At 32.3% G+C, this 14,793-nt stretch overlaps 1 protein-coding gene across 1 annotated transcript; it reads right to left on the minus strand.

Moving 5' to 3' along the window:
* Positions 1-624: 624 nt before the first annotated feature.
* On the minus strand, positions 625-3,789 carry LOC128241599 (uncharacterized). Its single transcript, XM_052958605.1, has 5 exons — positions 3,643-3,789; positions 2,643-2,891; positions 1,988-2,085; positions 1,587-1,676; positions 625-1,366 (listed from the first exon to the last, which is right to left on the minus strand). Exons 2-5 carry the CDS (start codon positions 2,807-2,809, stop codon positions 1,323-1,325), a joined length of 399 nt encoding a protein of 132 aa, XP_052814565.1. The 5' UTR covers positions 2,810-2,891; positions 3,643-3,789; the 3' UTR covers positions 625-1,322.
* Between the last annotated feature and the right edge of the window lie 11,004 nt (positions 3,790-14,793).

Raw genomic sequence — 14,793 nt, forward strand, 5'->3', positions numbered from 1 at the left:
GATATGAATCCGTTTGTTATCTTACGGATAGAACAGCTGACAAATTGAGTCTGCCAAAGATTTATCATCCATTAGGTGTGCTCATTGCTAAGAACTGGTCGGGTCACAATAGTTTCTAGCACAAACATATCTAAATATAATTCATATTTGAGTGTCCCTTGTTTCCACCCATTTTGATATTTGAAAACGTGCGAAACGTGTGTCATTAAGTCTACATGAACTAACAAATAGCTTATCAATGCTTCGTATCTAAAGACTTTTAGCCAACCAGAGAGCAAATTTATAAAGTGTTCAAAGATTAAGACTGAAGTGAACGTGTACAAGATAAGATGACTGCGAATTCAGAGTGCATATTGATAATGAAAATTATATTGAATTATAAACGTTATTTCAATGGTAGTTTATTGCGCCTTACTTGTTACATTCAACTATAGAGTATCTTTTAAGAATATTTTTTTGGTAGTTTCTACGTATCCTAAATATTTATGCAGCTACTTGATATGAGGTGAAAGGTTTAATGTTCGGGATATGTGGTTATGCCAATTTTGTTTTCGTGTCATATCTTAACTTGGGTTTTCGGTTCAATGTTGCTTTATGCATCTGGGAAGAAGTCTCAGATACTTGGCCTATGATTAATATATTGTAGAAAAAGGGATCCTCTTTATTCATATAAGTGGTAATAGACATACAAATAAATAAATCACATATAAACATGTATCACATATCAACATTTCTACGCGATACAACTTGTTGGTGTTTTTCCGACGCGCATTAGAAAGAATAATAGCATGGCAGGAAAAGGCATGCAAAAAACAACGAAATATAACTTAACAAACATGACTAGACAATGCAGTATTTACACATTGACGTGATGACTGCATAAAACATATAAGATATGTTTGTAAAATGCAAAATAACAACAATGACAACTAATGAATCCCTATATACCCCGAAAACAAGGTTATCACAGATGGTAGTGGTGTCCATAAGGATCACCGTTAACATACGCTTACGTAACGTATCGAAAACATTGGCAATTTACGTTGCTTTCTCAACATATGTTTGTTTCTTTCTTGTTCTGGAAACTAGAAAATTCCTGGTAGTATAACAAACGCTCGGCACCATTGAGAAGTTTATATGAAAGGTACTTAAGTTGACACATGCTCTATTGTCATTATAATTGTCCGACGTATAAATCCGATATTCCATTTAAGGTTCTTCCCTTCAATGTACGTATCCGGTTCCAAAATACTGTTTCACGTTACACGGTTGTATCACAAAACTGTTCTTCATTGGGTGTGACGAACGCTATCATAATGAGCTCATCGGTCGATATCCCTTTCAAAATGGCTGATGTATCCGTCACCTTTAAAATAAGAACGTGATTGTATGTGTTTACGGCAAACGTATATCTGTATCTTATTCATTTGTTAAGCAATATAGCTCAACAGTTTAAGACCTTTGCTTGATAATATCTTTAAAAAAAGCCAATTGCGTTTAATATAATCACCAATTCAAAATGCGTTGCAAAAATCAAATTTGTTAAAAATAGCTTTTCTTTAAATAAGGTCAGTTTATGACTATACCGTCTTTATCAAATATTTCCTGAACCCACTTTGTCAGCATCTCATCTCGTCTCTCGCAGATATCAAGAACAAATGATATTTTCATATCATCTGAAACAACCAATATGCAAATGAATTATTATGTCAGAGGCAAGCAAAAAGAAACAAGTTATCTGATATATAGATTAGATAGATTGTTTGACAAATTACCTGCACATTATATTGCCATTTTGTATATTTAATACAATTATAAAATACAACGCTATGTGTGCTGTGACTCTAGTAAACATCATTTTACACGAACCGTACATTCAACAGACGACGAGTCATAATATTTCAATAGATAAATGCAGGTTGTACTAGATACTGTTAGGCAATCAGTAGCTTCAATAAAATAATGTGAAGCACGAATGTTTTTAAACCTGATATGTGATGGAAGTGTTTTTCGAGTGCTCTGAAGAATCTGACCTTGCCAAAACTATGGTTACATAGACCGTGTCTGGCGAAATGGTGTACTGCTCTGTTGAATAGGAAAGAAGCATATTTAAAACTTAACGAATAATAAGCATTCCTTTCCCCTAACGTATGAAAACAGTAATGCATGTGTGATCGATACAAATCATTGGTTCGATTTACCAATGCTAAACTGTTGACGACCCAATTCACCGACTTGAGTGGTGAGGTTTATTTTGTTAAGAACCATTTAAACACTTTTTTTATATATGTAACTGTTATTCACATTAAAATCAATTACAGATATTTTTAGTCTACAATGACCCTATCAAGACCGAAGGAAGCACCTACATATATTTGTTGAGCCAACAGATATTAATTGTATTGTTGAACTAGGCTAATTTGCAAAGTATCCCAATAAAAAGATATCTTTTTTATAAGCATTGAGTTTTTTTACTAGATCTCTGACATTTCAGTCGTGTCAAGACGAAAAATGTATTCCTAATTTTTGAAAACTGAAAATACGGAAACCCACAAGCTATACTTACGACATCAATGTTACTAACAACGATAATAATCCAATCCAATAACACTAACTATCAAATAGTATTCAATTTAACTTACGGTCCTCTGTATTGCCGCAAACCGTCTTCCGCCCGCATGATAACTCCGTCATTTTGCATGTGTTCCTCACCAGAGACATTTGATTTTAGTGCCCGTCCCGCCACTGTCACCACCAACAGCGTTAAGATCAGCATCGGAATAAATCCCATATTGTACACGACCATCATATTGTTATTTTTATTTCTTGCTCACAGAGATGGTTTGCTGTTCTAGAAATCCTTTTCTTCACGGCATTTATTTTGCAAATAGCTGAAAGTAAAACACCAAAGTTTGAAAGGTTGATAATAAGTCATATGAATTATATCCAAAGATTTGTCAGCTCTTTATCACAAGGTTTAAACAATCGACATTATAATTCTGTTGTGAAGCACAATCGCTTCATCAATGAGTTTTAAATTGCATCGGTATCCAGCGCAAGCTGGTTATATCATTTAACAATACAGACTCATACATTTCTCAATAATAGTTGCATTACTCTTCACACAACCGCGAATACTGCAAACACACATCTCTTATGCGTACGCCAGATGTAATTCATGAAGTTTATACTGGCAAACATAGGTATAGAGCGATTAAGCTAATCGTCATACTCTATCATTTGTTATCGTAACCCAAACATTTCAAGGTTTGTATGAGTAATATATGTACTAAAATAAACGCTAAACAGATACAGTGTTTGTGTGAGATGTATTGAACGTCGCCTGACCTTGTTCACAACTAATAACCCACCCACTTGTAAGGTCAACAATAAACCCATTGGGAAATTTAGTAGCAAGTGGTTTATTTCATATCAAGCAAACGTTGAACTATACCTGTGAATAGTCGTGCTTGTGTGTGTTCTTGTATGAAAAATCGGATATATATTTATGAATAAAATAGAAGTATATACTTAAAAAAGCTTATTTTCTTTTTTTCAACATTAAAAAATAAATCTTTGTATTAAACTAATGCATTTATCTTATATATTAGGTTAATTATTAAATTACTAAAAGTTGGTTACCTTAGAATATTAGTGGAATAATCCCATATTATTATTGTAATCACTTATGTTACAGTATTTTATAAAACCCAACAAAATAAAGTCCAACTTTTATTTATTATGATTAAGCGGCACGTATAGGCTTATCACATTCGATTTATACAATAAATGATACTTCAGTAGCAAACTAGCGGTTTAAGTATGTATGGAGTGGGTTATAACAAAAGCTTCCACAGAGGCTTTGGGTGTCATGTTTCCGCTCAGTGAGAAATGAGGTGAACACAAAATCTGGAAATACCAGTGACATGATTCAGCTTAGCTGCTCGCTGTATGGAACATTTCGAATAAAAAAGTGAATAATTGCTTTTTTGTGTTAATTGTTTCCTTCTCTCCAGAGATTCCTATCACAATGATTAATGCTAAATCTTATTCAGGATATTCCTTTGGACTGATACTAAGTGGTGTACATCGTATAATTGATGATAATATATTATTGCAATTTTGCATTCAATATTTGTATATATTCATACATGTTTTTTCATTTTATACTATTTATACATTTTATACATTTATATTCTTTAATATTTCTTGTGTCAAACTTTATTGATGAACTTCTTACGTTCAGTTTGATCAGCTACATGTTAAAGTGTACTAAACGCTAAAATATTTAATATTTGAATATAGTTTAAAAGAGGACAGTGTTAATCGCAATAACATACCAAATAAGGACGTTTTTGTTTCCTTTATAATACCTTAAGCATGTCATACAAATATCCTTATAAGTTTGAATAGTTGTGGGGTGCGTGGTGGCTCACTGTTTTGAAACCTGATACTTGTTTACATTTGTGATACGTATAGTGTAGTCAAAGTAGATCATTCACAAACTGCATATCCTTATATTTTCAAAGTGAAGTATTTAGAAGAGTACAAGTGTTTATAACATACGAAGTATGAATATTGCATGAAATGAATGAAAATAAAGTAGTTTAGATATGCTTACAGTATTCTGTCGTATGACAGGTACTACTCTTTATTAATTATAATGACTAACGTTAGAAATTGAATTCTTATAGAATGTTTATTCAATACCAGCTCAGTTGACTCTGTTTGTTTTATTTACTGATAGTACGCTAGATATAAATGCTTGCACACTGTAAAATATTATAACAAAGGTTGTACTTTTATATGAAAGACAATGCTGCGCTATATTTGTGTCATATAAAGGTAATAAGCGGATGTTATTTGATATTTACTGCATTAAAGTCTGATAAAGGCACACATGTGTTTTTGCTTTAGTTGTGAATTTATTGTTTGAGGTAATCTCTGGCATAACCAAGTGTTTATCAACAACCCCAAAATAATAAGTCTTAAGGCATTCACTTGCATTTAAGTTAAGTTTAATAATCGCAAAGTAAAATGAAGGAGACTTTCATACTATATTGAAATCATTGAACACATGCTCGCTTAGAAAAAAAGTAATGTACAAATAATACATGTAATGCCAAATGAATTACAAAACATTATGATAAAAATAACTGAAACACCTACCATACTAAATTTGTATGTTTTACTAAAACACCATGGGCCGACAGTTTAAGTTAACAACGTTGTTAAAACCATCTTTGTTAACTTCCGAAACGTTTATGCTTTTGAATGATTTTCATTTACTTAATATGATCTGCTGATCTTCTGGTTTATTGTTTTTATAACAAAGTGCTTCAGCTGTACTTGTTACAAAAAAGAGTTCAAAATAGTTTACGTTTAAAGGTTAACGATGTCATTAATCACGTTTTTTTACTTTAACCAAGTTCTGAACAACCGGTCTTAACATTTGGTGGTCAGCTTCATGGGCGGGAGGTCCAAAAGAGTTTCCCAGTCTGGCGGCGTCATTTCAACGGCAAATAATACTTACGGAATTAAGAGAAATAGTTTATTGTTATCGTCACTGAACTAATTGGTCTTTTTTAGAAGGAATATATGTATAGCTGTATTCACCAGATACGTAAATATATATATTTACTTTCTTCTTAAAGGCACCGTATGACACATAACAGTTAACAGAACATGGGATAGCTTGTTTATCAATACATACTGGAGCAGTACGTGCAAGCACTGAAACAAAATCCCTGTAAGTACTCTGAAAGGTTGTGCTTATTTTGTATTGACTGTGTTACAAGGTATACCACAGGTTCACCACTAGCAACCATGCTTAACGGATTATTAATTCAACGCAGCATGAAAATAAGATGTTTACATTAAATTAATATAGATTCGTGATAATGTTTTGTACTTCCTTCTGCGTTGTAATCCAATGAACATTGTATTGCGCACATAGTCTCGATCATATTTTGGTTTTTATGTTTGCGCATTTTCTTGTACTTCTGTTTGGAAACGTTAGTTTTCTACGCTTTTTTCCTACTGTCATATCACTGTTCAAGAAATGTCCATCAACTAAATTCTGTAAAGTAGCGGATTAAACACTCGTTTTGTTTTCGTTTAGAACAAAAAAACTTCTTCTAAATAAGAGAGACTTTATTTGCAATTGTTATCGTAAATAAAAACGGTTTACTAACAGTTTACTACTACCATTACAACTGGTACTACTAGTACTACTTCAACTACTACTACTACTACCACTACCACTACAACTACCACTACAACTACCACTACCACTACCACTACCACTACCACAACACTACTACTACCACTACCACTAACACTACCATTACCACTTCTACTACTACTACAACTGCTACTACTTCTACTTCTAATATTACAACTATTACTGCTGCTGCTGATACTGCCGCTGTGTAACGAAGAAGAAGACGAAAAATATCAACATAAACAAATCCAAATGGGTTTAGGGCAACTGCACTTTCCGCAGAACTATTTAAGAACGATTTGACTATTTACATATTTTGAATCACTGCGCGCATATCTATAACAACCACGAATTATCACATATTAATACGCGAATTATTTTCTTAAGCATAAAAGAGTTCCAGCGAAAAAAATACGTTTTATCTTGATTCTGTTTACCTAAGGTGGGAGAAAAAGCTTCTACCATAGCAGCTCATGTAAGATAAGTTCATCCGAACCATAGCGAATTTCACAACAGTATAGCTTACATGATCATAAGAGGCTTGGATTTCACAAGTATGTGGTATGTTATGATCATAATAGGCGCAGATTCTACAAAAGTGTGGCTTGGCATGATTATTACTTGCCTGGTTTCTGCAGTAGCAGACATGGTGCGTTTACCCTAACGGAGAAAAAATGCTGCGTACACCGGAGCAGATTGAAGCAGTGTGTGCGAATCGTCGCATATTAAAACTTAGAGGACTACGAAATTGTGAATATAACATATTTTATCAACGCATGATGCGTACCATCTAGGTTATAAAGACATGATGCGTACATCCTATCCGATTAAGAAATAGTGCGTATATCCTAGCGAAATAATACATGGTGTGTATATCCTACCTGATTGAAACATAGTGCGTCGAATCTATCGGGGGCGCCCTACCAGATTAAGACATCTTGCACACCTCCCCTGACACTTGGAAAGAGAGCATATTGTTTCAAATTCAGAGTTAAGCGTGCATACGTACAAACTAAATATAACCTTTATTGAAAACAAAAGAATCAATTCAAGTTTACATACTATTAAATAATACGAAATTGTATTTCTTTTATTATACACTTTATGTAACTTAAAGCATAATTAAGATATTTCAAAAGATGAGTTCTATAAACATTAACTTTACAAAATTACACCTTTAAAACAAAAAAACAACATAACCCTTAAATTACGTGATACTGAAGGAACTTTTTTCTGTATTAAAAGTGAAAAACTACTGCGCGTCATGACGTCAATAAACATCATCGCGCGTGCTTTTTGGTAAAATGTACAACACTGAGCTTTTTTATGTATTTTTCCCAAAAAAAAATGATAATTTAAGGTAAACTAGAAAAATATATCAATCATTTATATCAGGTCCGGGTAGACTCGGCAAGCCTCGCTACCTGGCAACGCAGGTGCCCTTCGTAAGGATTTTTCTATCCGAACCAGAAACTCTTGTCAGAAATTATTAATCCCGATTGAAGCACTAATATCGAATATTTTCAAAGAACAATATTTATTTTAATTTAGATCATTAAAGATATGTCAATTAGGCATTTCCTCGTTACATGTAACATCGTGTGTAAGTGCCTTTATTACACAATACACAACGTTGAATGTGCAAATAGCTGTATTTTAGTTTTAATGAATCACATAGAAAAGAAATAAATATGTTTGTCGGTCGAAGGAGTATCATTTTAATATATGCAGGCATCTGATATATTTCAATAAATTGCAACTGCTCGGGCCATGCGATAGTGACAAGAAGTTGATATCAATTACAAAAATCTCTTTATGATTCAAACGGGTATCCTTTCTTTGTTGAAAACTGAAATAGCGGCAATATAGACTATGATACATTACGATAATCATCGTAAAAGGTGATAAACGTTAGCTAGACAAATGACTTTCCACTGTGGGACATTTGATGGTTGACAACTTAATAACTCCAAGAATGCGGTACTGTATGGTTTAATGTTGCTTTGTAGATTCACGGTTTATGTCATGCCACAAACTGTTAACAGTAACGGATTCTATAATTTACGGTTCATGTATGGTTTGAAATAAGGAAATAGAGAGACAGTTTAAAAGAAATTGCTGTCCAAGGTTAAATGCCTTGCTGTGCAAAATCAATTAAAGTGTGATATTTGCAGTGGTCAAATTGCGGTAAAAACAATTTTAACTGATATCAGAGCAGATAGAGTGAGCTCAGGTAAACTAGTTTTATCTAAATAGACATAGACAATTATTACACGATGAACACATTAAAGAACACCACACTCCATATTCTGAAGTCAACTATTCTAATAACATATAAATAAAACAACTATGTTTATCTTAGAGAGTTGGTCCAATAACCCAATACTACTTTATAGCTATCTTAATGTCTTTTTTTTTCTTTTACCCTACCTTTATTATTTACTGTAGCAATTATGCCACATTGTTCGTCATATTTTCATTTCTCGTTAACACACAATAAATACTACCTTATTAGGGGATTAGAAGATTAAACATGTACGGAACGGATCATAAAAAAAGTTACCACTGAAGCTGCGGATGTTTTGTTTCCGTCGGTGAGAAATAAGACGAGCACAAACAAATGGAAATACCATTGACATGATAAAGAAATGCTCCTCGGCTTCTAAAATAATTGTACTGAACTGAAGTATTCAATTTCAGTTCTATTCCTCTACGGAACGAATATATTAGAATGAATAATTTTGAATCTGTTTTATACTCAGATAAAGCATGGTACATATTGCAAGTAAAGTAAAGCGCATAATTGGTATTAATTACTTAATTGCACTTTTTTATCCTAACATTGTTATTCATTTATGCATTTTAAGTCCATAGGATTTTTGTCCGTCAATCTGCCTTGTTCATTTCCCTACTTTCAATTAAGCAGCTGTATATCAAGGTCATATAAACATTTAAAAAAGATAAAAATGATATATCCAAACCACAATACCATATTAAAATTAATCCATTGCTTATTTTCAAAAAAAAAGTTGACATTTGGATTCTACTTTTTTAATCTTGTTTATGTAGTTTTGTGATAACAGTAAGTTTTTTTCCCTATATTTATCATATGTTACCATGTTTTATTTTTCCGAAATTGTGCCAAAGAATATAACAACCTTGTTCTGAAGGAAGAAGGTTCTTTGTTGTTTGTGTTTAACTCTGCCTCATAAAGACTTTTGTTATTGTTTTGACTCCTTGTTTTGCACTGAAAACAAAGAACATACGAGTTTGAAATAGATAAATCCAGAAATTATATTATGACTGTGTGCAAGGATGTGCAATATAATAATCTAATTGATTTTAGAATGTTGATAGACATGAACTTTAACTCAAGAGTGTTCTGCCATTCTAATGTAAAGGTTACATGTTATAACATTTGACATTTTTCTCCGATATATTTATGGCAGGGAACTAACTGAAAGACCAGACTTTTAATCTTATGATTGTATAAAAAGAGATTCACTTTTAACAAATGTACCTTTCATAAAAACTGTCAATTGAACGTCCAATTAAGAATATGTGCTTGTCGTACCTATATTAATAACACTACATTGTACGCTCGCAGGTATTCATTACACAATAGTTTGGGGAAAGGAAAAGACTCATTTGATAGACACTTGCTCATCATTGTTCCAACACCACTTAAAGGAATATTAGCTGTAACCTATTCACTTTTAAAATAGTTCAAAAAGGACAAGGTAAATCACAATATTATTCAACACAGCGTTTCATTGTATTCCAGAAGAATACTCTGGGCATGTCATAAAAATATACTAAATATTTGTGGGATTAATATATTGAAATCAAATACCACTTTGGCTAGAAAACTGTTTACTTTTCGTGGTACTTATCATTAATTTGAAGCATCTCATTTGCAAACAGCTATGTCATAGTAATGGTAAATATACGATTTCTTAAGACTCATCTTTGTTTTTTTTCGTTGAATACAATTATTGTTTGCTATAGTAGATTTAAAACAGCAAACTGTATAAGATACTTCTACTAATAATAATATTGATGGTAAAAATAAAATAATAATAATAATATTTGTAATAATAATAGTAATTGTGGCGAAGTTTCACTTTATCTAGCACCGAACTTGCCACACTGGAGTTGAGAGATCACAAAAACACATTTAAAATGTGTTTTAAGTACACAAAATTAACCACAGAGGAGTATTTCTGTATTTAAACCAATTGTTAGTAAAAGTCCAAGTATATATTTTAAACACCTTTTAAATCCAATATGAACTTATAAATGTAAGTCCAATAAGTCAAGTAAAACTGATATTCATGGTACAACTTGCGCACCGATTTATATACTAATTATTCCCGCCAACTACACATGAACTACCACTACCACAACACTACTACTACCACTACTACTACCACTACCATTACCACTTCTACTACTACTACTACAACTGCTACTACTTCTACTTCTAATATTACAACTATTACTGCTGCTGCTGATACTGCCGCTGTGTAACGAAGAAGAAGACGAAGAATTTAAACATAAACAAATCCAAATGGGTTTAGGGCAACTGCACTTTCCGCAGAACTATTTAAGAACGATTTGACTATTTACATATTTTGAATCACTGCGCGCATATCTATAACAACCACGAATTATCACATATTAATACGCGAATTATTTTCTTAAGCATAAAAGAGTTCCAGTGAAAAAATTACGTTTTATCTTGATTCTGTTTACCTAAGGTGGGAGAAAAAGCTTCTACCATAGCAGCTCATGTAAGATAAGTTCATCCGAACCATAGCGAATTTCACAACAGTATAGCTTACATGATCATAAGAGGCTTGGATTTCACAAGTATGTGGTATGTTATGATCATAATAGGCGCAGATTCTACAAAAGTGTGGCTTGGCATGATTATTACTTGCCTGGTTTCTGCAGTAGCAGACATGGTGCGTTTACCCTAACGGAGAAAAAATGCTGCGTACACCGGAGCAGATTGAAGCAGTGTGTGCGAATCGTCGCATATTAAAACTTAGAGGACTACGAAATTGTGCATATAACATATTTTATCAACGCATGATGCGTACCATCTAGGTTATAAAGACATGATGCGTACATCCTATCCGATTAAGAAATGGTGCGTATATCCTAGCGAAATAATACATGGTGTGTATATCCTAGCTGATTGAAACATAGTGCGTCGAATCTATCGGGGGCGCCCTACCAGATTAAGACATCGTGCACACCTCCCCTGACACTTGGAAAGAGAGCATATTGTTTCAAATTCAGAGTTAAGCGTGCATACGTACAAACTAAATATAACCTTTATTGAAAACAAAAGAATCAATTCAATTTTACATACTATTAAATAATACGAAATTGTATTTCTTTTATTATACACTTTATGTAACTTAAAGCATAATTAAGATATTTCAAAAGATGAGTTCTATAAACATTAACTTTACAAAATTACACCTTTAAAACAAAACAAAAAAATACATAACCCTTAAATTACGTGATACTGAAGGAACTTTTTTCTGTATTAAAAGTGAAAAACTACTGCGCGTCATGACGTCAATAAACATCATCGCGCGTGCTTTTTGGTAAAATGTACAACACTGAGCTTTTTGGTAAAATGTACAACACTGAGCTTTTTTATGTATTTTTCCCAAAAAAAATGATAATTTAAGGTAAACTAGAAAAATATATCAATCATTTATATCAGGTCCGGGTAGACGGTTACTCGGCAAGCCTCGCTACCTGGCAACGCAGGTGCCCTTCGTAAGGATTTTTCTATCCGAACCAGAAACTCTTGTCAGAAATTATTAATCCCGATTGAAGCACTAATATCGAATATTTTCAAAAAACAATATTTATTTTAATTTAGATCATTAAAGATATGTCAATTAGGCATTTCCTCGTTACATGTAACATCGTGTGTAAGTGCCTTTATTACACAATACACAACGTTGAATGTGCAAATAGCTGTATTTTAGTTTTAATGAATCACATAGAAAAGAAATCAATATGTTTGTCGGTCAAAGGAGTATCATTTTAATATATGCAGGCATCTGATATATTTAAATAAATTGCAACTGCTCGGGCCATGCGATAGTGACAAGAAGTTGATATCAATTACAAACATCTCTTTATGATTCAAACGGGTATCCTTTCTTTGTTGAAAACTGAAATAGCGGCAATATAGACTATGATACATTACGATAATCATCGTAAAAGGTGATAAACGTTAGCTAGACAAATGACTTTCCACTGTGGGACATTTGATGGTTGACAACTTAATAACTCCAAGAATGCGGTACTGTATGGTTTAATGTTGCTTTGTAGATTCACGGTTTATGTCATGCCACAAACTGTTAACAGTAACGGATTCTATAATTTACGGTTCATGTATGGTTTGAAATAAGGAAATAGAGAGACAGTTTAAAAGAAATTGCTGTTCAAGGTTAAATGCCTTGCTGTGCAAAATCAATTAAAGTGTGATATTTGCAGTGGTCAAATTGCGGTAAAAACAATTTTAACTGATATCAGAGCAGATAGAGTGAGCTCAGGTAAACTAGTTTTATCTAAATAGACATAGACAATTATTACACGATGAACACATTAAAGAACACCACACTCCATATTCTGAAGTCAACTATTCTAATAACATATAAATAAAACAACTATGTTTATCTTAGAGAGTTGGTCCAATAACCCAATACTACTTTATAGCTAACTTAATGTCTTTTTTTTTCTTTTACCCTACCTTTATTATTTACTGTAACAATTATGCCACATTGTTCGTCATATTTTCATTTCTCGTTAACACACAATAAATACTACCTTATTAGGGGATTAGAAGATTAAACATGTACGGAACGGATCATAAAAAAGTTACCACTGAAGCTGCGGATGTTTTGTTTCCGTCGGTGAGAAATAAGACGAGCACAAACAAATGGAAATACCATTGACATGATAAAGAAGTGCTCCTCGGCTTCTAAAATAATTGTACTGAACTGAAGTATTCAATTTCAGTTCTATTCCTCTACGGAACGAATATATTAGAATGAATAATTTTGAATCTGTTTTATACTCAGATAAAGCATGGTACATATTGCAAGTAAAGTAAAGCGCATAATTGGTATTAATTACTTAATTGCACTTTTTTATCCTAACATTGTTATTCATTTATGCATTTACTGTATATCAAGGTCATATAAACATTTAAAAAAGATAAAAATGATATATCCAAACCACAATACCATATTAAAATTAATCCATTGCTTATTTTCAAAAAAAAAGTTGACATTTGGATTCTACTTTTTTAATCTTGTTTATGTAGTTTTGTGATAACAGTAAGTTTTTTTCCCTATATTTATCTTATGTTACCATGTTTTTTTTTTCCGAAATTGTGCCAAAGAATATAACAACCTTGTTCTGAAGGAAGAAGGTTCTTTGTTGTTTGTGTTTAACTCTGCCTCATAAAGACTTTTGTTATTGTTTTGACTCCTTGTTTTGCCCTGAAAACAAAGAACATACGAGTTTGAAATAATTAAATCCAGAAATTATATTATGACTGTGTGCAAGGATGTGCCATATAATAATCTAATTGATTTTAGAATGTTGATAGACATGAACTTTAACTCAAGAGTGTTCTGCCATTCTAATGTAAAGGTTACATGTTATAACATTTGACATTTTTCTCCGATATATTTATGGCAGGGAACTAACTGAAAGACCAGACTTTTAATCTTATGATTGTATAAAAAGAGATTCACTTTTAACAAATGTACCTTTCATAAAAACTGTCAATTGAACGTCCAATTAAGAATATGTGCTTGTCGTACCTATATTAATAACACTACATTGTACGCTCGCAGGTATTCATTACAAAATAGTTTGGGGAAAGGAAAAGACTCATTTGATAGACACTTGCTCATCATTGTTCCAACACCACTTAAAGGAATATTAGCTGTAACCTATTCACTTTTAAAATAGTTCAAAAAGGACAAGGTAAATCACAATATTATTCAACACAGCGTTTCATTGTATTCCAGAAGAATACTCTGGGCATGTCATAAAAATATACTAAATATTTGTGGGATTAATATATTGAAATCAAATACCACTTTGGCTAGAAAACTGCTTACTTTTCGTGGTACTTATCATTAATTTGAAGCATCTCATTTGCAAACAGCTATGTCATAGTAATGGTAAATATACGATTTCTTAAGACTCATCTTTGTTTTTTTTCGTTGAATACAATTATTGTTTGCTATAGTAGATTTAAAACAGCAAACTGTATAAGATACTTCTACTAATAATAATATTGATGGTAAAAATAAAATAATAATAATAATATTTGTAATAATAATAGTAATTGTGGCGAAGTTTCACTTTATCTAGCACCGAACTTGCCACACTGGAGTTGAGAGATCACAAAAACACATTTAAAATGTGTTTTAGTACACAAAATTAACCACAGAGGGGTATTTCTGTATTTAAACCAATTGTTAGTAAAAGTCCAAGTATATATTTTAAACACCTTTTAA

Source organism: Mya arenaria, chromosome 7 (assembly GCF_026914265.1).
Source record: "Mya arenaria isolate MELC-2E11 chromosome 7, ASM2691426v1".
In the NCBI taxonomy this organism is placed as follows: domain Eukaryota; kingdom Metazoa; phylum Mollusca; class Bivalvia; order Myida; family Myidae; genus Mya; species Mya arenaria.

Bases quoted from the DNA above. Each gene is read 5' to 3' on its own strand.
- LOC128241599 (XM_052958605.1), bottom strand. From the start codon at position 2,809: ATGATGGTCGTGTACAATATGGGATTTATTCCGATGCTGATCTTAACG. The intron at 2,086-2,642 runs GTAAGTTAAATT...CCTATTCAACAG, and splicing joins TTGCGGCAATACAGAGGACC to AGCAGTACACCATTTCGCCA. The intron at 1,367-1,586 runs GTATAGTCATAA...CTTATTTTAAAG, and splicing joins GGAAATATTTGATAAAGACG to GTGACGGATACATCAGCCAT.